This window comes from Eptesicus fuscus, chromosome 7 (assembly GCF_027574615.1).
Source record: "Eptesicus fuscus isolate TK198812 chromosome 7, DD_ASM_mEF_20220401, whole genome shotgun sequence".
NCBI classification, from domain to species: Eukaryota; Metazoa; Chordata; class Mammalia; order Chiroptera; family Vespertilionidae; genus Eptesicus; species Eptesicus fuscus.
Window position 1 is genome coordinate 69435541 of NC_072479.1, and position 24523 is coordinate 69460063.

Here is a 24523-nt window from a genome sequence, read left to right on the forward strand (position 1 = left end):
AAACGTGTGCCTCTATTCACACCAGTAGCAAAAACAAAAATAAAAATGAAAACAGGTGAACAGGCATTAAATACTATATTAAGCACTAAAGATACAAAGGAGAACAAAACACATTTATTGGCATTCCTCCAAACTCAACTCTCCTTTCTTCTCGTTCCCTCCTCTCAAGAAGAAAATGATAGTGTAATTGAGGTCGGCACATAGAAGGATCTAGCCTGGGCTTCCTGGATTAAAGGATGAATAGGAGTTGACCCAAGAAAGAGAAAATAAAGAAAGAACTTCCAAACCAGTCAGAGCGCAGCAGCTTGTGCAAAAATGAAGATGAAGGAATAAAATGATACATTCTGGGTACTTTAAGTAGCTTAGTGTGGCTAAGTATCAAGCAGGAGGGTCTGTGAGGGGATGGGGCATGGCAAAGCTAATAGCTGGTCAGTCAGAAGGGAACTCAGGAGAGCGAGGAATTAGAAATGTTTTCTGATGGTAACGGAGAAAATCAGAAGAGTGAGCAGAGACACATGATCTCATGAATTTTATAAAGGTCACCCACCCCTCTTCCCACTGAGTTGGAATGAGGTAAGGGAGAATGGGAAACCAGATAGGGAATGTTGCAGTAATTCAAGTCAGAAATGATGGTAATGTATACCAGGGTGATAACAATGGAGATGGGGACCCTTGGACAAATTTAGACCAGAGGCACTAAAGATTAAAAAAAATAGCCAAGGGCAGAATGGGCAATAAGAGGAGACAGAAGAAAGATGTTAAGGAAGCCATAAAATAATCAAAAAGATAAAAGGAAAAATAAAACAGAATGGCTTGTTCAAAATGTATTTCCATCTCCGCCTTGTGGGCTGTTTTTTGTTGGTGGTGGTGGTTTTTGTTGTTTTGTTTTTTGCTTCAGAAGCTAAAAAGCCAAAAAAAATACATTTCTAACATCTTTGCAACTAAAGTGTTCTAGGTGTAATCTTAATTCCATGAAACAGACGCATTCACGCAAGATTTCAATTCTGAACGAAACTCTCAGGATGTAGTTACACAAGGCATCCGTTTTGCTTGTGCAGAGGTCATGGGCGGCATGGCGTGGCTCTGGAGTTAATGGTTCTAACGGTGCTCTGCTGATCCTCAGATAGTGGCTGGCGTGAAGAGATTCTGAGAGTAAGCTCCTGATGGCGGTAAACGTAATAGTAACACTGGTGCCCCAATTGTTTGGGGAGTAATTTCTGGATGTTAGCCTAGTCATTCTAACAGATTTAATTCAGTGTATTAAATCTTTTTCTGCATAAACTTGATAAAGAAGTATATTCATTTCCTAGGGCTCCTGTAGCAAAGTACCACAAAACGTTTGGTTTAAAACAATAGAAATGTATTGTCTCACAGTTCTAGAAGCTGAAATCCAAAATCAATATGTCTGCAGGATTTGTGCCTTTTGAGGGCTGGGAAGGAGAATCTATTATTCCATGCCTCTCCTAGCTCTTGTTGACCCCAAGTGTTTCTTGGCTTCTGGCAGCGTAAATCCAGTCTCAGTCTGCTCCCTGCATATGTTCACATCGTCACCCTTCTGTGCATGTCTGTCTCTAAGTGAGTCCAAACGTCCTCCTTTTATAAAGATACTAGAGGCCCAGTGCACAAAATTCGTGCATGGGTAGGGTCCCTAGCGGCTGCTGGCTGCTGACTAGGGCCTCCCTTCGTTCCACACCGCCCCCTGGTGGTCAGCGCACATCATATAGTGTGATCGAACTCCTGGTCGAACTCCCGAGGGGACCCTTTGCATATTAGGATTTTATATATATACTAGCCGCCCATTGCAAGGGCTTCCTGCAGCCTGAGTGAAGCTCCGTCCCGTCTCCGCTGCCTCGCTCCCTCCCATCTCCGCTGCCTCGCTCCCTCCCGTCTCCGCTGCCTCGCTCCCTCCCATCTACTCTGCCTCGCTCACTCCCTTCTCCCCCGGCCTGCTTCCCTCTTTTCTCCGCCTGCCCCGCTTGCTTACTTCTCTGCAGCTTTGCTCCCTTCTGCAGTGCTTGGCTTCCTTCTCCACTGTCTTCAGTCTTCGCTCTGCACCTGGATATGCAAGTTAACTGCCATCTTTGTTGGGTTAATTTGCATATAGCTCTTGATTGGCTGGTGGGCGTAGCGGAGTGATGGTTAATTTGCATATTACTGTTTTATTAGATAGGATAGATTGGATGAGGGCTCAGTCTAATGATCTCATTTTAAAAGGAGACAGAAGAAGGATTTCAATTCAAAGGAAATTTAAGTTAATTAGCTCTGTAAAGACCTTATTTCCAAATGAGAGCATATTCTGAGGTACTGGGGGTTAGGACTTGAACATACCTATCGGGGAGAATACAATTCAATCCATGATAAGGAGTATGACAAGAACATTTGCTATTTACTAACTATTCATATGGTTATTATTATTACCCAGCCTCCTTTGCAGTCTGATTGGGGCCATGTGACTAGTTCTACAGTCACTGTGAGCAGAAGGGGCATGTGTTTCTTCTGAGCTGGGTCAGTGAAAAGCCTTGCTCACCCTCTCGCTCTCTTCCTCCACTTTGGCAAACTCTGAAGCCTCATGTTGACTGAGGTAGCATGATGGTCAACCCTTAGCCTGAGCCCCTGAGTGTCTACATGGAATAGAGTTCCCTGCCAAGACATATTAGACATGTAACAAGAACAATAAATCACTCTGAATAAGACTTAGAGGTCTGTTACAGTAGTTGGAGTTAATTATCCTCATTAGTACAGCAGCCTAATTCTGATGGACGCAATATTGGAAAAGTTCCTGACCTGTGGGTTCAGCTTGTTCTTAAAGTGGGCTTTTAAAATATCTGCTAAAAAAGAAGAAAAGAAAAAAAAAGGAGGGCGGTATCCTCTCCCAACAAAGACTATCCATGAATAAGAGTATAAAAATCTCTACATATCTGTATTAGTCTGCTGATGTTGCTATAACAAGATATCACAGACTGGGTGGCTTAAGCAACAGACATTCATTTTCTCAGTCTAGAGGCTGGAAGTCCAAGATCAAGGTGTCAGCAAAGTTAGTTTCTGGTAAGATCTTTCTTCCCAGCTTGCACATGGCTGCCTTCTCCTTGTGTCCTCCCATAGCCTTTGTTCTATGCACGTATGGAGAGAGCGCCCTCTGGAGTCCCTTCTTCTTCTTACAAGGACTCTCGTCCTATCAGATTAGGGCCCCACTCTTATGACCAGTTAACATGAATTACCTCTTCACACACCCTATCTCCAAATACACTTACACTGGGTATTAGGGCTTTAACATATGTATATCTATATATATCTATATCTATATATCTATATATCTATCTATCTCTGTCTATCTATCTATCTATCTATCTATCTATCTATCTATCTATCTATCTATCTATCTATATCTATATCTATATCTGGGGGGGACACAATTTGGTCCATAGCAATATCATTAAATAAATAATGCAAAATATGAAAGGCTCCTGACCTCTGATCACACTGTCCAGATCAGAAGCACTGTTAGTAGCTTCTTTCTGTTCATAATTTTCACTGCTCTGACACAAACGTGTAAATTAGATCACACTATACATATAGCTCTATTTTTTCACTTATAGTGAGATTATAGGTTTTTTTCACTCATTGCTATATATCTTCCATGTCAATACATAAAAATCCCAAAATATTCTTTCAAATAGCTGCACAGCATTCTCTTATAAGGATTATAATTTAATAGTTTTTCTCTTGGTAGATGATACATCACTTTGAATTTATTACATTATGGATAATGTTGCAGAAAATATCTTTATACATGGTTGTATTCATACTTCTCTTAGTATTTCAGTAGGGTAGATTCTTTAGAAGTGGAACTGCTAAGTCAAAGGGTATGCATCTTTAAAATCTAAATAGATATTGGTTTGGCCATTTATAGTTCTAGCAAAAGTATATGGGTGTACCCATTTTCCCATACCCACCTTAAGGTAGTATCAATATTTTTTGTATTTTTAACTTTATAGGTTAAAAAAATCAATCATTAGTGAATTTTTGCATATATTGATCCTTTATATTTCTTTTCCTGTGAATTACCTATTCATATTTTTTGCCTACTTTTCCCATTGCATTTTTAAAATATTCATTTGTAAGAACTTTTTATGTTTGCCCTGACCTGTTTGGCTTAGTGGATAGAGTGTCGGCCTGCGGACTCAAGGGTCCCAGGTTCGGTTCCCGTCAAGGGCATGTACCTTGGTTGCAGGCACATTCCCAGTAGGGAGTGTGCAGGAGGCAGCTCAATATTTCTCTCTCACCGATGTTTCTAACTCTATCCCTCTCCCTTCCTCTCTGTAAAAAATCAATAAAATAAATATATATTTTTTAAAGAACTTATGTTTATTATGAAAAATAAGCTTTGTCATGGATGTTGCAAATATTTTCTCTCAATATGCATTTTGTCTTTTAATTTTGTTAATGGTATCCTTAACTGTATGGAAGTGAAGTTACAGGGCTAAACATGGCCTTTTTACAGCTAGATGGTACCAATAAGTGTGTTGGGGGTTAGGAATCAGACTCCATGCCTGGGAGGTCAGACAGGGCAGAGGTGGCCTCTACAAATGCCTTCTCAGTGCCTAATGCAGCACTTAGAATGCCTTATCTGACAGTCAGCCCAGCCCATCAGCCTGAATAAAAACTGACTCTTGCAGAGGGGACTTTTATATGTGTATCAGCACTAATGCTTAGCCCACCAACTACCTTCTTTGTCCTTCCAGGACTCACGGTGCCCATGGGCTTCAGCTGAGCAATCAGAACCTTCTGGATGAAAAGCCACAGAGAGCAGACCCTCCATACAGCACTATGTTAACAAAGCACGTGAAGAACATTTAGAAAAAGAGAAGTGATTATGCATACAATGAAATTATACTTGCATATGATCCCAAATACAGGTTTTTAAAAAGGCAAGTAGAATCAGGGGAATAATGAATAACCAAGTATAAACAATAAGAATCTTATACTACTGGAGCCTAAAGGAACATTAGCAATTTTCATCATTTTAAATTTTAGTCCAACAATAGTATTGTACAAGTAAGGAAATCAGGGCTCAGCGAGGTAAAATGATGTGCCCAGATCACAGCGCCAGGTACTAGAAGAGACAGGATTAGAATTCAGTTCTCGACCCTGAACTTGACAAAAGCTCCCTGATTTAGGACTTCCTTGTATTTCTGGATTTAAAAAGGAAACCTGTACATTTAAAACATGACTTTAAGCATGTTTAAAAATTCGTGTTACTAATCAGCTTTCACAATCGTTAAGTCCTTGTCGGAGACTCACCTGCACTCTTTGGTAGAAGATGAACACAAGCCCTGAAATCAACTCAAAGCCCCAGGAAGTAGCATCGTGAAGTTTTGCGCACAGACTGGGACTTCAGTTAGTTCCCAGAATCAGCGACTCAGAGCTGTGTTCAGTGTATGATAACGATATATTTAAGTGATCATCTAAAAATATTGTATCTTGTGAAAATACCATAAAGGGACTATGCGGTGCCATCCTAACCTCAGAGCATTTCCTTTTCTGAGACAAAACAACCTGGCTCTGTTTTTACTTAAAGGCAGGACCCAAACAATGCATGAATCACTTCCTCTAGAAGAGAGTAAACTGCAGACTAAGTGCCATTCTCTACCCCCCAGGTCAGGTCCACTCTGACCCACTTCCTCAGGACGTGTGTTTCAGCGCCTCTGGCTTTTTCTGGAACAGGGACCAGCTGCCTCTGATTTCCTTACAGTCCAGGTGTGGTGGTGATGCTGGTGATAGTGGGTTGAGATTGGTTTTTATGAAAGCAAGAATCCATCATGCAAAGGTTGACTAAGGTTTTCACCATTATATTTTGAGGAAATCCTTGACTATGTTTTTAAACCCTTAATTAGGAATCTGGCTTTGTTTATTAAAACAATTTAGCTATATAAAATGTTGCTTTCTTTTACTCTCAACTACTATTCCAAAAGTCTGTACCCATAACATGTTTTGGAAGAAAGGTTCTATTCATGTTTTTTCCTTTTATAGAACCTAGTTTTTATAGTCAGTTTATTGAGTGCCTACCATGTGCCAGGCACTATGCTGAGAACTGGGGACATCAGTGATCAAAACAGATAAAAATCCTTACCTTTAGGGAGCTTATGTTTTAGTAAGTGTAGACAAACAATAAAAACAAACATGAAAATAGGTAATTATTTAATTTGTTACAAGATTATGAGTGCTGTGGGAAAAAAAATAAGATTAAGGATGAATGGGAGTGTGTTGGGATCTAAGATACCAGGCATGGTCAAGTGAGATTGTGGTGGTGAGATTTGAGCAAAGACTTTAAATTGGCAAAGGTGTCAATCACCCAGCTATCTGGGGAAGGAGTGTTGTAAGAAGAGGGAATGGACAATAGTGTGTGTTCAAAGGCTGAAGTATAGTGGGCTTGGTTAAAGAAAAGCAAGGAGCCATATGGTACAGGGTAGAGGTGGGGGAAATATATAGGGTCTAGTGAAGCCACTCATAGGATGTTGGCTTTTATTCTGAGTGAAATGAGGAGCCTAAGGGACTGGGGTAGAGAAGCAACATGACCTGATTTGTGTTTTAACAGACTCCCCTGGCTGCATATCTGACAGTGGTGGGAGGGAGAGGAACCAACCAAAATTTGTGAACTGAACATATATAATATTAGGTGAAATAACATCTAAGTCTTTAGATTTCATTTAAGGATGTATTTATTTACAAGATACAAATGTTTAATATTTAAGAGGAATTAAAGTGCTTAATTTTACAATGTTTCTGATTCCCCGCCTTTAAGACCAAATATACATATGTTACACAATATATACACTATCTGCAAGTATTTTACATTCATATAGCTAGAAAAGAAAAATTACCTTTATGTATGCTTTTTCACATTTGAGTTAACTCTAAAATTCTGATAACATACCTTTTCAAACTGATCAGTCAACAATTCAAAACCCAGGTCACACTTATTCAAAAATATCAGTCAACTGTCACTCACAAAATGAAATGCTAGTTTGGTAAAATAAAAACAGAAGACAGTTTTATATACAGACATGATTGCTAATGGAGACCCCCTTACCTCCCCCCAAGTGATACATTCCAACATCCATATAAATGTGTAATATATAATGCAATTCAGTTATCATAATGGTCCCTACAGATTATTATGCTTCTCCCCCAAAACTACACATATATCACTCTATGTATTTGGTATTCACTTATTAAAATATGCTACAATGAGATATCTTGAGTTAATTTATCACTAAATCTATCTAATCTCACTAATTCAATCTACAATGAATTTTAGAAGGGATAACCATTATGTAACTCAGTAACCCCAACAAGTTAAAAATGATCTTGTAGAGGCATGTGCTATTTCATCTCAAAACACAGAAAAGACACTATATTCTGCCAAATGTTCAGTCCAGAAAGTAAAAGTCCAGGATGGACTTTAGAGGGATATTTTTTTCTACTTGGATGGACTTTAGAGGGATAATTTTTTCTACTTCAGTAAACAGTGCTGAAAATGGCCCAATAGAATAGAATTATTTCTTTTATAGCCTAAAGGAAAAAGGAAGTAATGACATGGAGGTCAAGGTGAAAGGCTGGGGTGCAATAAATCCCATCAATATGCAATTAGGTAAATTTATATTTTATAGTTTATATCCCTTCTGCAGTGCAAGTATTTTTCTCTGATCTTAACACACATTGCTCTGATCTGGAGACCAGCAGCCTCTTTCTGCCCACATCTCTGCTCATTCCTGCTTGCTTCCGTTCCTAATTTCATTCCTCTCTACTGTATCAGTAAAGAAAGCCAAGTTTTCATCTCATGACATGGTTACGGGCACACATAAGAATGAACTATACTAAAAATTCATGGGAGTAATTTATGTTAAAATATTTAAACTGAAAAGGACAGTTTCTATAAAAATTTCGTTCCTATGAAAAAACAGAATTGGAAATCAACCATATTTTTACATATATACATATACTCAGAAATTCACAGAAAGAGTTTTAAAAGTAGATCTAGTGGTTTTTATATATTTTCCAAATCTGGAGAATCTACAGTAGAGAGTAATATGAAAATAAAAGTAATTTGATTCAATTAAAACTGGATGAGAATAAGGAAATAACATGGTCCACTACGGATATCAATCCAGTCCTGAGAATCAGAACTGGTTTAGCCACAGTTTTTATATTAATACATTCTTGAAGAATACAAAACTTTAACAATGAAAACATGAAGACATTCTTGTCTTTTTAATTAATTTTAGCTTATAAATACCATGTGCTTAGACCCACTCACACGAACATCACATGATGTAGGAAATTTTAATTAATCTTCTGTATTATAGCAAGGGTAACGACAAAAACAAAAACAAGAAAATAAGAAGAAGACCTTTGTTCCCTAGAAGTTTATTTGCTCCTGTTGGTGCCTTTTCCTTGGGATGGATCCAGCCCAGAAAGATCATTATCAGAGTTACCACAGACAATATACTCAGAATAAGAACGTAAGGCTTTGAATAGAACCAGAATTGAGATCTAAAATTTAAAGGAATTAAAACACCCTGTTCCACAGAGTAGACAAAAAGAAGTAAAGCGCAACTGTAAACTCGAAGAAGTATGTTTGATTTAAGGTTTTTAGAATGCATTAATGAATCCTTAATAATCCTGAAGTACTATGAAGTTTGTAGTTGTTTTTTTTTTATAATATACTTAGGACTATAGGAAGTATTCTTCAAAAAAAAAAATCCAATGTTTGTCTATAGATGGGGACAGGGCACATTTAAAAAACTAGTTCTTAGAAACAGTTTGGCAATTTTTTAAAAACGGTGTATTTAAAAAAAAATGGGGGTAGGTCACCCAGTGAAGATAAGTACACCAACGTGTATGTTATTAAACTTCATGAAAAATGAAATGTTGCTTGATAAAGTAGTGCAGATGTGCTTTGTTTCACTATCCATACCCATTGCAAAAGTAAAATGGTTTTGATAGTTATTTGAATCCAAAGAATAATGCCCACCCGCCCCAACCCCCAAGCACACACACTTTCTCTTCCCTATACCAAGCAATGAGTTACATGATCATCTCTAGAAGTGAATTCTCTTCTAGAATGTGGCTAAGGGCATTCATGTTAAGATTTCAGTATAAAAACATACCCTGAAGAGTTTTATTGCTTGCATACATGACAGCATTGTAGATGCCATTATTACAAAAGTGGCTGGTGGCAGTTTCATTGTTGAGTCCCACTTAAAACCTGGAGATCAGTCTGCACTACATTTCATACTTAATATCCAAAATGGTAGACTTTCAATAAAGCAAAATTTAATTTTAAAAAATTGGAATGTTTTATAATGAACATCAGTTTTTAGCAAAGAAATATTTTTAAGTTTGAAGAAAAGATGAGTTGGAAAGCACCAACTTAGAGAAAACAAATCGTCAGACCGATACGATGGGATGCTGGCTTTAATAGGAAAGCAACCATTTACCTTCTTAGGTTCAATCCGTCCTGACTGCTCAGGTGTCTCAGAAAGCAAAAGACATAAGTTATTCTTGTAACCAATCATACTTTGAGGTTTTTTGGTTTAGTTGAGTGCTTACTAAGTGGCTGACTAAGCGTATTCCTTTGCCTTTCTCCAAATAAAAGCATTAGTGATTATTTAACAAAAAACAGGTAAGGCTGCTTCATTGCTTCTCTTTGTGCTTGGCTAAAGAACAAGGGGTGGGAGTGAAATTGGTAACTGGATAATTAAAAGTTCTCTTCTTATAATAATATTGCTCTTTTATCAAATTAAAGATAATATTAAGAGCATGATAATATGGTCTTCATGAATAGTCTCTTTCAATAATCTAAATTAAATAACACAGATAGTTATTGAGCCCAAATTTGTCGACGACTTCCACTCCAGAAGAACTCACTGAAAAGGAAAGTGTAGTCTTCTTGCTGTTCAAAACAGTTTTTAAAAATAATCTGGCCCTTACATTTCCATTGTTCTATCACATTTACAAAAGTCACCTTCCCCTGGTAATCATTCTATATTTTTATTGCTTCTCTCTTCTTGAGATTAAGAAAACCAAAAGCATCATTTACAGCTATAGTTTAACCTTCTCAATAACAACCCATGAATACACATGTTGTGTACACACACACACACACACACACACACACACACACACACACACACACACAGCAACTAGAAAAGAGAAGCAATGTAAAATATTTTTAAGCCTGCCCCTGATTTAATAGGAACAAGTTACCTTTTATCTTTTTCTTTTTTTTTTTTTGGCTCCGAGTATTTGGTTTAATATAAAGGATCATGGTTGGTATTCCTTTTATGGAAGAAGGCAACCCAATCATGTCAGCCATAATTAGTTTATCTGCTCCTACGCAGATAAATAAATGTTTCAAATTTTCTTAAGAGGGCCTAAATAGATGAGTGAAAATCTCCAATTCTGAGCAAATTTATTCTACATTTAAGGTGTAATCCCTAGCACTAGCTGGTTTGGCTTGGTGGATAGAGCATCAGCCTGCAGACAGGGGCTCGATCCCTAGTTGGGGCGGGGTGTGTGTGTGTGTGTGTGTGTGTGTGTGTGTGTGTGTGTGCAGGAGGCAACCGTTCAATGATTCTCTCTCATTATTAATGTTTCTATCTCTCTCCCTCTCACTTCTTCTCTAAAATCAATAAAAAATATATATATTTTTAAAAAGGTGTAATCCCCAAAGGCAGAGGATAGTGAGGTCATTCTTGTGGATCTCTAGACGATGCATTAAATGTGATAACATTTGAGGCGTAACAGGGTAAAAAATAACAAAAAAATGAAAAACAAAAAACCAGATCTAATTAGAGAAAAGGACTGAGTTAAATAGCCAACTTAATGTGAGATTTTAATCATAATTACAATATAATGAAGAGCAGCCTTCGTCACAAAGAATTATATTTTGTCTGTTATGATTCCCCAGAAGGATAAATGAGAAAGGAATGCTCAGACTCTCTTCAATTATCTTGTACCTCCCCAAAACCTACCATTAAAACATTGCTTTTCAATACTGTGCCCCCCGCCCTCATTCTTTACTGAGGAGGTTTAAAGAATTGAACATAAACTTCCTTTAATATCTATCCAGCCCTCTCAAACATAGGTTACCACATGTGAATTTTGTACTATATCTGACAAAGGAACAGGCCCACACAGTTATCTTAAGTATCTATATATATAAAAGCCTAATATGCTAATTGTCCCTCCAACTGTTCGACTGGTTGCTATGATATGCACTGACCACCAGGGGCAGACACTCCAACTGGTAGATTAGCTTCCTGCTGGGGTCTGGCCGATCGGGACTGGGTGAGATGGGCTGGACACGGCCTGGAGCCCTCCCGTGATCCCTCCCCAGCCCCTGTCGTGCACCAGTGGGGTCCCTCGGCCTGGCCTGCGCGGTCTCGCAATCTGGGACCCCTCAGGGGATGTCAGAGAGCCATTTCAGCCCGATCCCCACAGGCCAGGCCAAGGGACCCCACCGGTGCACGAATCCATGCATTGGACCTCTAGTTAATTATATAGTCCTCACTTAACCATGCTTAACAGTCTTAGAGAAGAAAAACAGTCCAGGAAATGCAGTTTCCTGATGTCCCAGTTCTGCTTAAGGTCAGGTATTTTGCACAATCCAGGTTTTTGTGAAGATTTTTGTACATGCTGATATTAACTGCTATACAAATTAGAGGATCATAAAATGAAAAACAACCTGTATGATTTTGACCATTCTGGTGACCAAAATACACTTTATCTGAGTAAGCAAGACTGAAGCATTAATTAAACCCTCACCTTATATTTAAATAGAAATTATTAGCACCTTCAAAGAGAGGCACTGTTTTAAATAGGCACAGAACAAAAAAAAAAATAGTACTTTAAAAATACGGTTGGAAGTCACTAATATATTCCATGCCACATAAATTACTGCTTTTTCTTATTATAAAAATATCAATACCTTTAGCTGTCAATCAGTTAAACATATATCACCAAAAACATTAAGTTTAGAACACATCCAATTCCAAGATAAAACATGCTTTATATTTTAAAAATAAATTAGAGACAAATATGAACCTAAAGCTGAAGAGAAAGGCATGTATAGTATATAGATATATTTATACTTAATACTATATATACATAATTGCTATATACGTAAGATATTTTATTTTTTAGGAATATTTCTACAAAAACAAATATCTTTTCTTAAGTCAAAAGTTTGAACACCAACAATCTGTCCTTTTTCTGTTTTAAAAGGACATACGTTACTTATGCAGCTTGAGCTTTATACACTAAATTAAATAAGTTAACACAACAGCCTAAACTGTCCTTGTAATTTTTCTAACCATGGATCTATTTTGGCAACATGGAGGTATATCTTTCAAACTGTTACAAGTCCTACATGTGAAAGAGAAGACATTAAAATATTTCTTAAGTGAAAGTGGCCTATTTTAACCCGATAGTGACATAATCAATTGATACCATTTTCTCCAAGACAAAAGAACATATTCAAGAAATAGCTCATTAAAAAATGCTCAATTTTTCACATTATTTCCAACTTTTACCGGTAGAATGGCTCTGCACATTAATTTCACCAGAGTACACAAACATAGGAAAATAGTCCCCTAACCAGATACATTTATGAGTCTATACTTTTCAACATAAAGTGCTAAGAGATGAGTAAGGAGAACTGGGAATGTCTTGAGCGGTGAATCTTGAGACCCCCACACTGTGGTTGGTCTTGGAGTTCAGCATTCTGATTTTTATTTAGGTTCAGGGTTATCGTCCAAGGTAGCTGAATGGTTGTTAGGACCATCAGGTGTCTCACCTGTGACAGCTAGAAAGATGATTTTCAGCCACTTCTGTTTCAGTTCCTCACTGTCTGCAGCAAAGCTGTGCACAGACTTGGACTGGGTCAGTTTGAAACTGTGTGGCAGGTCTGCACTCCTTGGCATATCATCCACAATATAGCCCAGGAGTGGAATGGTGGCCTGGGCTCTGACATCCTAAAGGAAAAAAAATAATAATACATAGGATGTGAGATGTGTTAGCATGCTAAACAAGCCCCTTCATGATGTGTTAGCATGCTATACAAGTCGCTACTAAAACCTCTTTTCTACCCTGGCTGGTTTGGCTTAGTGTGGATAGAGTGTTGGCTTACGGACTGAGGGGTCCTGGGTTCGATTCCGGTCAGGGGCCCATGCCTGGGTTGTGGGCTTGGTCCCCAGTGGGGGGTGTCAGGAGGCAGCTGGTCGATGATTCTCTCATCATTGATGTTTCTCTCTCTCCTCTCTCTCTCTCTCTCTCCCTCTGAAATCAATAAAAATATATTTTAAAACACACACACACACACACAAACCTCTTTTCCTATGACTATTCCATACAGATTTGCACTGTGAAGTCTCCATGGACAGAGTTGGTGAACCAGGAATAGCACAGCGCCTGTACATGAGGTCACTGGTAATACTGACTGCATGAATTAATGAATGAGAGCTGACACCTAACTCAGCTAGGATTCACTGACCCAATACCTCCTCTGTGTGAGAGCCTCCCCAGCTCTTCGGTCCATGAAAGAGGGAAGAAAAGAATAGTTATCTTATTGTATAAAACCAGCAAATGTTAATGATTCATTACCAAACGACAGTTTTACTTGGTGTTTCATTCATTAATGAATCAATTTGTTTATGGGCAGGAAAAGGTTATAGGAAAAACCACAAAATAGAATAGAACATATACCTTGGCATTTTAAGTCTATTTCTAAAAAAAAAGTTTTACTAGTCTTTAATGTAGATATAGGCTAAAATACAATAGGTACGTTGAAAAGTTTATGTATTTCCAGGTGAACGCACAATTGGTATACATGCCCTGTTTTGTTTGTTTGTTTGTTTTTTTTAAATATATTTTTATTGATTTTTTTATAGAGAGGAAGGGAGAGGGATACAGAATTAGAAACATCAATGAGACATGGATCAGCTGCCTCCTGCAGACCCCCTCCTGGGGATGTGCCCGCAACCAAGGTACATGCCCTTGACCAGAATCGAACCTGGGACCCTTCAGTCCGCAGGCCGATGCTCTATCCACTGAGCCAAACCGGTCAGGGCCATGCCCTGTTTTTTTAAGCATTATATACTCCATAGTACCTGGGCTGCTCTGGTTAGAAGCTAAATCTGCATGTCTCTTGTTCCCACAGATTTATCTCAGATCCATGCACAGACAGTTCTCAAACAACTGTTACTAGATAATATTAATCTAAGCTTGATTTAAAATTTTTTTTTCTCTCAATTTCTTTCTCTTTCTGGTATTCCTGCATTCAAGGGGGGTGGAGGGAAAGCCTTCCTATTACTTCCTATCATTAAAAAGGCTCCTTCCCCTCCTTCCTGCTTCTCCCTCTACTTCACCCCCTTCTCCCAATGTCCTTTCCTAATTCAACTCACCTTTTTTTTCAAGCCCATAGAATAGGAATGAGAGAAGGGGAGAAAGAATCCACGGGGTGGAGAAATTATTGGCTATAAAAGGAATCCACCAGTTAAAGTAAACTTGAATTTGTTATCATTTTTTCCAATTATCATGAAACTGAACTCTCTTGTTCCATAGAGGGGTGAGTTCACTGTCTACCTGCCTCCCCCACGCCCACCCGCCCCGTCCGCATGACCTCCGTCCCTTCAGTCAGGTGTAGTTTAGGTACCTGAGGGGCACCGTACATGTACAGCACAAGAGGGTCTTGTTTGGGGATCACACACCAAGCTTTCTGCCAAGGTTTTGACTTCTCCATATACTGAAGAAAGCTGCACACCACACTGTTTCCAGATACTTCTGCTGATTCAATCTAGAAAAATATAATGGAAAGAGTGAGAGTGAATGAGAATGAACACAAAACGGACCAGATAGAGAAGTAATTAAATTTATGGCAACATTCATTAACTACAGTGTGTTTATATCAAATGTCTTCTGGGATCATCCAAAGAGTTCATCTGCAATTATTATTTAAATATTCATCTAGATCTATTATTAGCATGGGAAAATATCTAAGTCAGTTTTAACTATCTGTATAACCAGACCTTAAATTTAAATGAAGTTATAGTAAACATTAATTGCTTACTATGCAGACACTTTTCTTAGCTCACTAAAAAATGTATTATTTCATTTAATCTTCACACCAACACCAAGAAGTTGCAACTTTCATTATCTATGAGGTTCAGAGATGAAATGGTTTTCCCAAGATCATACATTTAGGAATTGGGATGCTGGGATTTGAGACTGGATCCAGAGCCTAAACTTTAACCACACGCATACCAACTTCACTTATGTAAGAATCAATAACAAAAAGGCAAATACTGGCCAGCAAACTTTGTCTTGGAATCTGAGATAGTTCAAGTTTTAAAAACTTCACGAAAGCCCTGGCCGGTATGGCTCATTTGGTTGGGTATCATCCCATATACTGAAAGGTTGATGGTTTGATTCCTGGTCAGGGCACATGCCTGGGTTGAGGGCTTGATCCCTGGTGGGAGGCATGCAGGAGGCAGCCAATTGATGTTTCTCTCTCTTTATCTTCTTTCCTTTCTTGAATAAATCAATTAAAAAATCTTAAAAATAAATGAATAAAAAAAATTGCATTAACTGTTTGTAGAGCCATTTAGTTTTCTGCTTTGCCTCCAAATACATAAGTCACTGCCTAAAAAGGGAACAAAACCATTTGACTAAATGATGGTTATTACACACATTATAGAAAGCATCAAATCCTTAGGGCAGTGGTCGGCAAACTCATTAGTCAACAGAGCCAAATATCAACAGTACAACGACTGAAATTTCTTTTGAGAGCCAAATTTTTTAAACTTAAACTTCTTCTAACGTCACTTCTTCAAAATAGACTCGCCCAGGCCGTGGTATTTTGTGGAAGAGCCACACTCAAGGAGCCAAAGAGCCGCATGTGGCTCGCAAGCCGAGTTTTGCCGATCACGGCCTTAGGGTATTGCTCCTCAGTGTCGTCAATTCAAGAGTGCTGGTTTGACAAATGTTTAGTTACTGGTTCGAGATAAGCACAGAAAGTAAGAGTAAATCCTGAAAAACTTCCTTAGAAGTTTGACTTTGTGATGATACTCAAGCACATAATTGTGTGTTTTACAAAATTACTGAGCTATCATGAGGTTTGGAAATAAAACTGGCCCTTCATCAGAGACAGTTGAAGAAGCAATGGCTGGCAAACTATGGCCTACCAGCCCTCCATCTGGGAGCTAAGAAAGTGCTTTCAGATACACATTTAAAACAAATTTGATAGTAGGGAACACTAACTTTGGACTCCAATTAAGGGAAATATTACCTTCCCTTCCCCCTCTAAAGAATTCCATTCTTACTACCATATTAGAAAAAAAAAATTATACTAAATTATTGTATTTTAAATTTTGTCAATGTCAATTTGTGAAAATTTGTTTTCCCTCTTGTTAGAGAAGTAGTCGTCTCAGTTTTGCCTCGTGGCCTGCAAAAACTAAAATAGTTATTCTCTGGCCCTTTACAGAAAAAGTTTGTTGAGATCTTTGGTCTAGCTCATATAACACTAGTTGGCACAAAATGAGTTTCAAATATTGCATGTACGTGTGTGTGCACATGTGTTAACATGGTTAAGTAAGTGATTCTCCCCAACTTTTTTCTAGAAGACTCCCTAGAGGTTTTTACTTCATAGATACAGCCTGAAACTCACCCCTTAAAACAAGGGATCACATTAATTCAGTCGCATCAGTTGCTGTTGTTAAGCACTAAGCCTGTGTCCTTAGGAGCCAATGAAGCAATTCTTTCCACCCGACCTGCCTGAAAAAAAAACCATTTTGGCCTGCCATTCAAGCGACATCTATACACCCTGGAACTCAGAGTTATATTTTAAGTTTGCAGACCTACACTTTAATCTTAAATGGATCTTAAAGTTCATGATCCTTTTCCAGTTATCCAAAATGACCTTTGTGTACTTTCAAATGCAGAACACTGACCCTGTTCTTTCTGTATGATCCCAAAATTCAGCAACACAGAACAAAAGTATGACTTGCTTATCGTTCTCAAAAATTGTTAAATACTAAGAGAAATAACAAAATGTGTTAACTTGTCTTCTTCAGGGTTAAAATACAATTCTATGTACCTCATATAAAAATCTAAAAGACATCCAACATTTACTATTTCATACCTCTAAAATCCCTTTTTTTTTCTTTTCTTCACTGTCTGCGAATCCACTTATTATTTGGTAACAGTCTTTACAAACTTTGCTCAATTTACCACCATCATACTCCAGTTGAGCTTTGTAATCAGAACACTTCCAACAAACCACCTTAAATTATAAAAGATAACAAGGAGTCAATAATCATATTTTAAAAATAGTAAGATTTAAGCCATAAACATTTACAATGATAATAAATGAGAAAGAGCTATATATAAAAGGCAAATTTTTATTATGCTAAGAACATCCCCGTGAACATTAGGATTATCATCACAATATTATAGTGCTGTTTGTGATGGGCTGTGCTTGTTCACCTTTTCTTTCTGACCCTAAAGGTAGGAGATCTTCAGAGGCTCAATTCAGACCCTTACTGTTCATACCTCTGGATGTTTCTTGGATATCCCGCCAAAATGTGCTCATGAACTTCCTTGTCCTCAGCACTCTCCTTCCCCCTCCCCACCCTTCCCAACCTGTCCTCCTCTCCTCTTGCTCCCTGTAGAAGATAGCACAGTCATTCAACCAGTCATGGCAAATCATAAACCTAGGGACATCCCTGATACCTCTCCACGGCTCACCCCAAAGAGTCATTCTATGACAAAGTCCTGCCAATCTTACCTCCTAGAAAGTTTTCAATCTATCCATTTTTCTACATCTTCCCTGTAATCACCCAAGTCCAAGCTATCAGTATCCGCGTTTGGACTATTATAGCCTCGTGATTGCTCCTTGTAGCATTCTTACTGGCCTCCAGGCATCTGCTCTTACATCCCTCCCAGCTATTTTCCAAATAGCACCAGATGCTCTCTTAAAAATACTTCATTCTTTCCTTTGCTGTTGGATAATGAACACACTCTTCACTATGGCCTACAAAGTCCTCCATTATCTGCTCTTATGACTCCCAGTATCTCTAATGACACTGGCTTCTACGGCCCTCCCGCCTCATCTCTGCTGCATGAGTTAACTCACTCATCCTCCAGATGTTGACTCAAACTTCACTTCTTTAAGGAAGATTCCTCCAACTTCCATAACAGAGCATGTCACTTAGCACTGTGCCAGTCAAGTTCCCTGTACTGTTTGTTTTTCATGTACTGACTTACAAGTTATACTCATATACTTGATTATTTATTTAATGTTTATTACCCCAACTAGACTGCAAGCTCTATGGGATTGTTCTTGTATATTTTGCTCACCAACACACAATAAACATTTATTGAATGCCAAGGAATGAATAACTATAATGAAAATACATATGATTTCTTAGTGAATGGTATTTTCCTTAATTACTATAGGATAATTGTTAATAAAAAAAAAAAACCTTCCACTTAAAAATTTATCTTCCTGCTTCTAGAAGCATATTTTTCCCCCAAGTCATAGTGAACAAACTCTAAGAAATGTAAGTATTTGTAAAACTTTTGGTTTAAGTTCACAGCATGTAAAATTCATGATATAATTATAATAAAATTACTCTAGGATTTAGAATTAGACTTGTCTGTATCTTCTATTAACTGATATCTTATTTTTAAATCATATCATAGTATTTTGATGATCCACATTCAAACACATTTTTTGTTTGTTCACTGAACCAAATATATCAATACCTAAAATCATTTCAAGCAAACTAATAAGATTTTTAAAAGTCTTACCCTGGGGGGGGGAAGAAGGGGAATGTTTGCTATCACTTTAATTTGACTACAAAATGGAATTGCTGAGTCAAAACTTAGAAAAAGAGGAAGAGTAAATCTATAGTGTGAGGGTGATCTAAAAGAGCTATTAATAAGAATAGTTGCACTTAAGCACACTAATAATATATTACACTGCAATGCCTACCCTTCTGTTTATTCGTTGCTTTTTAGAAGAAAGTATGTAATCTTTAACAAGGTTTATAAGGCCCTTCAAAACCTGCTGCTACCTCTCTCCAGCTTCATTTCATGTTTTGTTCCTCGTCCCTCTTTCCATATGAAACAACTCTGTTATGTGCCTTCTCTGACTTGAGTTGCTGAATTTTGTCAGAGAAAGATCACTGCCATTAAATGGACTACTCTGTCCTTTTCACATTTATAACCATACACCTGTAATGGGCACCCAGCAGTCCACCTTTGTTTCTCTGACAGGCTCATCTTCCCTGCCCAGAGATGGCTATGTCACCCTCCGTCCTTTCTCAAACCGCCTCCACCTTTCTTCCTTCCCCCTTCACTTCCAGCGATGACATTTTCTCCTACCTCGATGAAAAGATACATAGCACCAGATCTAAATTCCCTCATTTCCCACCAGCAAATTAAAACCCCCCACATTTACAGCCATCTGTTTTGTGTGTTTTTTTCCCTTTCCGTTGCCATGGAGGGAAGTTTCCCTCTCCCCAAACAAAAGCCCAAACTTCCACTTATGCTAACAAGTTCTATCTAGTCTCTCAAAGCCATCAACTCCTTTGGTTACCATTTCTCTACTGTTTCTCTGCCACACTTCCCCTTACTCATCACACTCCAGCACACGGCCTTTGTCAGTCTCAAGAAAAGACCAAGCTCTGGCCTGCCTTGGCGCTTATGAGATACAGACTCTGACTGAACGCACGTCCCAACTCCCTTCTGTGGTTAGCTCTTCCTCACCTTTTAGGCATCAGTTTACATATCAACCCCTCAGATAGATCTTCATTTTTCTAACTAAAAGTGGTTCCAAATCCTCCTTCCTTGCCATCATTCTCCCTTTTAAACTTCTTGAATGCCTCCTTATTGCATCTATAGTCATTTGAAATGCTTATTTGTCCATTTACCCGACTTTGGTCTATTTTTCTCCATTAGAATGTAAGCTACATGAAGCTGGGTATCATTTTGGTTACCATTTTTTTTCTCCAGGACCCAGCATTGTGCTTTGTGCATACCTGTCACTAAAGTAAGTGTATCTATGAAGTGCTCTACTGAATGAGTTTGGCGTCTTTTCTAAGTTGATGATTTTACAATACTTATAGAGTTACTGGCCATCTTAATGACCAAGAAATCTCACTTACATGTCCACATGCTCGACAATGATGCCTTCTCCTTGTCAGTGCATTAAAAGGCTCTTTGCATTTCATACACATCGTTACTTCATTGTCTCGGATCCATCTCGGGGCTCTTTTCCCTAGCTCAGCAGTCTAAAAAGGGAAGAGAGATTCAATTTTAACAGAAAAAAACTGTTGTTTCCTTCCTGCCTGCCTGCCTTCTTTCCAAGCACTTTAACAACACTGCTCATACCATGTTCCAGTAAAGAAGTAAAAGGTTCAAAGAATTTTAAGCAGCATAAAAAAGGCACTCACTATTACATTCATCTAAGAAGGAATGAGATTCTGTCTAATAGCCAGTTTGGGCATTGTGAAGAAAAAAGGCTAGATAACAAAATGACCAGATAGATCTTTTGTAATTGCAAAGAGCCTAAAGTTAAGAATTTAACGCAACTTACGGAAACCTCTGACTGAATGTCATTATCCTTTGCAATCGCATTTCTGAAGGTTTCATACCTCTGATGGAAAGCATCGATAGTCTCTTGAAGGGCCTAAAATATAAATAAAATTCAAAGCACACATTAAAGTATCACATGTAAATTTATTAAAATACTTTATTAAGCAAATATCTATAATGGGAATCACTTTAAAAATTAAATGACCTTGCCCTGGCCTGCAAGGCTTGGTGGTTAGAACATTAGCCTACACACCAGAGAGTCACAGGTTCTCTTCCCAGTCAAGAGCACATATCTGGGTTGCAGGTCCGATCCTGGCCCCTGACTAGGGGCGAATGTGGTCGACAACCAACCCAGGTGTCTCTGTCATATTGACGTTTCTGTCTCTCTCTCCTCTCTCTTTCACTCTTCCCTCCCCAACTCCTTTCCACTCTCTCTAGGAATCAATGGAAAAAATATCCTCACTCATCGGGTACAAATTAAAAAAAATTTTTTTAAATGACCTTGATCCGATGACTACATGTGCACAATACAACAGTATCTGAGAGATTGCCGAAACAAAAACTAAAAATAGAAATAAGGTTTACCTTGATCCATTCTTCTTTGTCTTGTTCAGAACTAAAACAAAACAAAATTAAGCTGAATGCAGATACCGTTAATGAGTTACACCTGGTGAATAAAACTATGTTTTAATGTTCTTCCAACTTTCTGGAAAACTCAGGGATGTCCAAGAAAGAGTTACAATTAAAATTAAACAGACTCTCTGGCAATTGAACAAATAAATTCTTGAACAGAGTTTTAGAGCATCCACTTACTTTGGTACAGATAATTTTTGACAGGGAGAGATAAGTTTAGCTTTTACAATAGAATGCCCTGCCATTGAGTTTAACAACCATCATCTAGTTACTGGTATAGATATTAGGCACTGGATACACAAATAGCCTTCAATTCACCTTTATAAAAGTAGATGGGGCCTTTAAAGGCTATGGGCCACAGCCCATCTTAAAGAAAGATTATAATTAGCTTTGAGAATCTCAAATATCTTTGGAAGGTTTTAGGGAACTATTTAACACTAGTGCCCCGGTGCATGGATTTGTACACATTGAAAGGAAATTAATTAGAAGGTGGCCAGCGGGGTGGGACTGGGTGAGACAGGCCAGACACGCCCTGGAGCCAACCTCCAGAGGTCCCTCCCCAGCTGGTGGCAACTGGGGCAGCACCAAGGCTCAAATGGCATCTACAGAGTGAGTGAGGTCCCTCCAGCAGGTGGGGTCCCTCGGCCTGGCCTGCAGGGATCAGGCCTAAACCAGCTCTCGGACATCCCCTGAGGGGTCCCGGATTGCGAGAGGGCAGTTCTCGGGTGACACATCCTGGAATCAGGCTCCCTCCTCTCTGGTTCCAGGGTGTGTCACCCGAGAACCACCGCTGCCAAGTCACTGCAGCTCGGCAGCTCCTGTGTTGAGCATCTGCCCCCTGGTGGTCATTGCACATCATAGCTACTGGTTGGATGGTTGCTTAGCCTTTTAATATATATAGATTCCCTTTGATGAGCAATTTAATTTTATTTTGCTAGAAGGCTTCAGACAATACATACCTAACCGATTATAGATAAAGCAAAACAAATAGTTTAAATGCCTGTAGGAAGGAAGTTGCACAGATTAATGGACCCCAATATTTAATAATTTTTTTACTGGGAAAAAATTCCCTTGACAGAAATCAAATTCCCTGGTTTTCCTGTTGAGGCAAATTTTCTTTATTCCATTCTCTCTTGCAGGTAGCTTATAGAGCTGGTTGTTGTCATATAACTACCTTAGAGAAATCCCTGTTAGGAGACTCTGGACTAAGATCTCCAAAGAGTGGGCTCTGTTTGCGTGTGTTTGGTAGGCTAGGGCTAAGTTTGAGTTCTGCCTGAATGTCACATGCCTTGGTCCCACAAGGATCACATACGTATGTATCTGGCAGGAGGTTTGCTCCTATGACACTGTTCATCCTTCCAGTAAATTTATTTTTAAGTACCACAATATCCCAAGAATGCGGCTGGAATCTGTACCCATAAAATGAAAGATTCTGCTTATTGTTCATCTGGGGATCCTGGGTGGTGGTGGTGATGGGGGTGTGATATCAATCTCTTCCCTCAAAAAAGATTCTCCCTATTGTTGTGCCCTGTCCCCACAGAATCAGCTCTACTGCCCTGACAGCATCCATGCATGCTAGCTGCTTTTAGCTTTTTAAATGCTAAGGAACTTGACAAGTCTTCAATCCTTTGTTTAAGTTTACTTACCACTATGTTTTTATATCCTTTCAGCAACCAAAAACCATTAAGTAAAAACTACAGAAACTAAGAATACTTTATACTCTTTCTGAACATGCAAGGGCATGCAGAGTATAAGAGGTCAGTCTTCAGGCTGACTCATTTAGCAAGAAAAGCAGAGCTCTGTTTTTTCCCCCTCAAGTGGCTTCAGAAGCATATCTCTAAATACATACCCAATTTGAGGTTCCATGTAATCCCACTAACACTCTGACTTTTTCAATGTTTGTCTCCATTCTTGAGTCATTACAGACTAGGTGACAAGTAATCACTTAATTTTGACCTTCAATTTACCATATAATCATAAATAGAACTAAAGCAATGATATTAGGGGAATAAAACGTTTGTGGAAAATGATCATGTTTCGATAACTAATTGGAACGTATCCAATTCCGCATATTGAAACTCTGCAAAGTGATGACTACCTGCAATTAAGAAAACTCCCCACGAACCAGCCCCACCCTAAAAACAGCCCAAGCTGCTAAGGAAAGGCTGGAGTCCCCGGTTAGGCACCCCAAGAGGCCTCATAATCTTCAGCTGCTCTGACACACCTCTTGGTTTATAGATTTGGAAGTATGCTGACATTTCAGAGCTGGCGTGCTTCATTCTTCCACAATGGAGACTCCTCTAACAATCAGAACTAGGAGAGTCCTCCTTGTTGCCAGGTCCGATCACCCAGTGAGTCAACATCTACATTCTTCTCTTGGGTTTGATGGCTGGAGCCCAAGCCCCATCATGATAAGGTAGAAAAACCATGATATTCAAAGCCAAGTCCTCCACCATTTTAACTCGTGCTTGAAATGCCACCTTCGAATCCTTAGCTGAGTGCCCTGGCAGCCTGACACATCTTCCATAAGTGTAATTTCACCAGTTCCCTGACTTCTAGGGCACACATTCCTGCTAAAATAATTTATTCTTTTTTTTGAAAGTCTGAAGTTTAAGCTCTTAGGTGGTCACTGAGTACAAATAACCAGGATGAATTCACCTGAGCAGCCAGAACCACATGCTATTGGTGCAAAGGAACAGAAGGTCTGTAGCATTCACCTGGGAAAGACTCAGCATTTTCTATTCTACAATTAATTCTGATCATTTTTGAAAGCTGTGTGATAAGGAAGGCTCTCTTACCTGGCTTGCAATTCCAATGTTCTCTCTTTCCCAGATACCTGGAAAGTGTGCGGATATTCCTCATTGTGAGTCTCCACAATTTGCATTCCATCTAAACCGACCCTGGTTCGAACTGTGAATTTGGAGCCCACCAAGCTGAATTTTGGCACACAGTACAGCAACATGTTGTTGAACTGCAAGGAGACAGAACACATGTCAATAAAGAGGAACACAGAGCGAGAAGAAAGTGGCCAATACTGAATGTAGCTCTAGACAATATTCCCATGACTTCCCAAGGAGTACCAGACTTTGCATGTGAGCAAAATTATTTAAATACTATATTGAGATTTTGTGCTTGTACCAAAATTATCATGGTTTAAAATGCATAGCTTATACTTTCCTTTGTTGGTTCATAAATATTTTATTGATATTTCAATAAACCAACCATTATTTTG

General features: G+C 38.7%; 1 protein-coding gene across 2 annotated transcripts in view; it reads right to left on the reverse strand.

The window, feature by feature from the left end:
* Window positions 1-11552: 11552 nt before the first annotated feature.
* The window catches only part of FGD4 (FYVE, RhoGEF and PH domain containing 4), a 211958-nt gene continuing 198987 nt past the window's right edge, over window positions 11553-24523 (reverse strand). For both annotated transcript variants that reach the window (XM_028144138.2, XM_054719173.1), the window contains 7 exons: window positions 24090-24262; window positions 21244-21274; window positions 20660-20752; window positions 20229-20354; window positions 17201-17341; window positions 14717-14857; window positions 11553-13037 (listed from right to left, as the gene is read on the reverse strand). In XM_028144138.2, coding sequence (XP_027999939.2) covers window positions 12795-13037; window positions 14717-14857; window positions 17201-17341; window positions 20229-20354; window positions 20660-20752; window positions 21244-21274; window positions 24090-24262 — 948 coding nt within the window. In that variant the 3' untranslated portion in view covers window positions 11553-12794. The remainder of the gene's footprint in view (window positions 13038-14716; window positions 14858-17200; window positions 17342-20228; window positions 20355-20659; window positions 20753-21243; window positions 21275-24089; window positions 24263-24523) is intronic.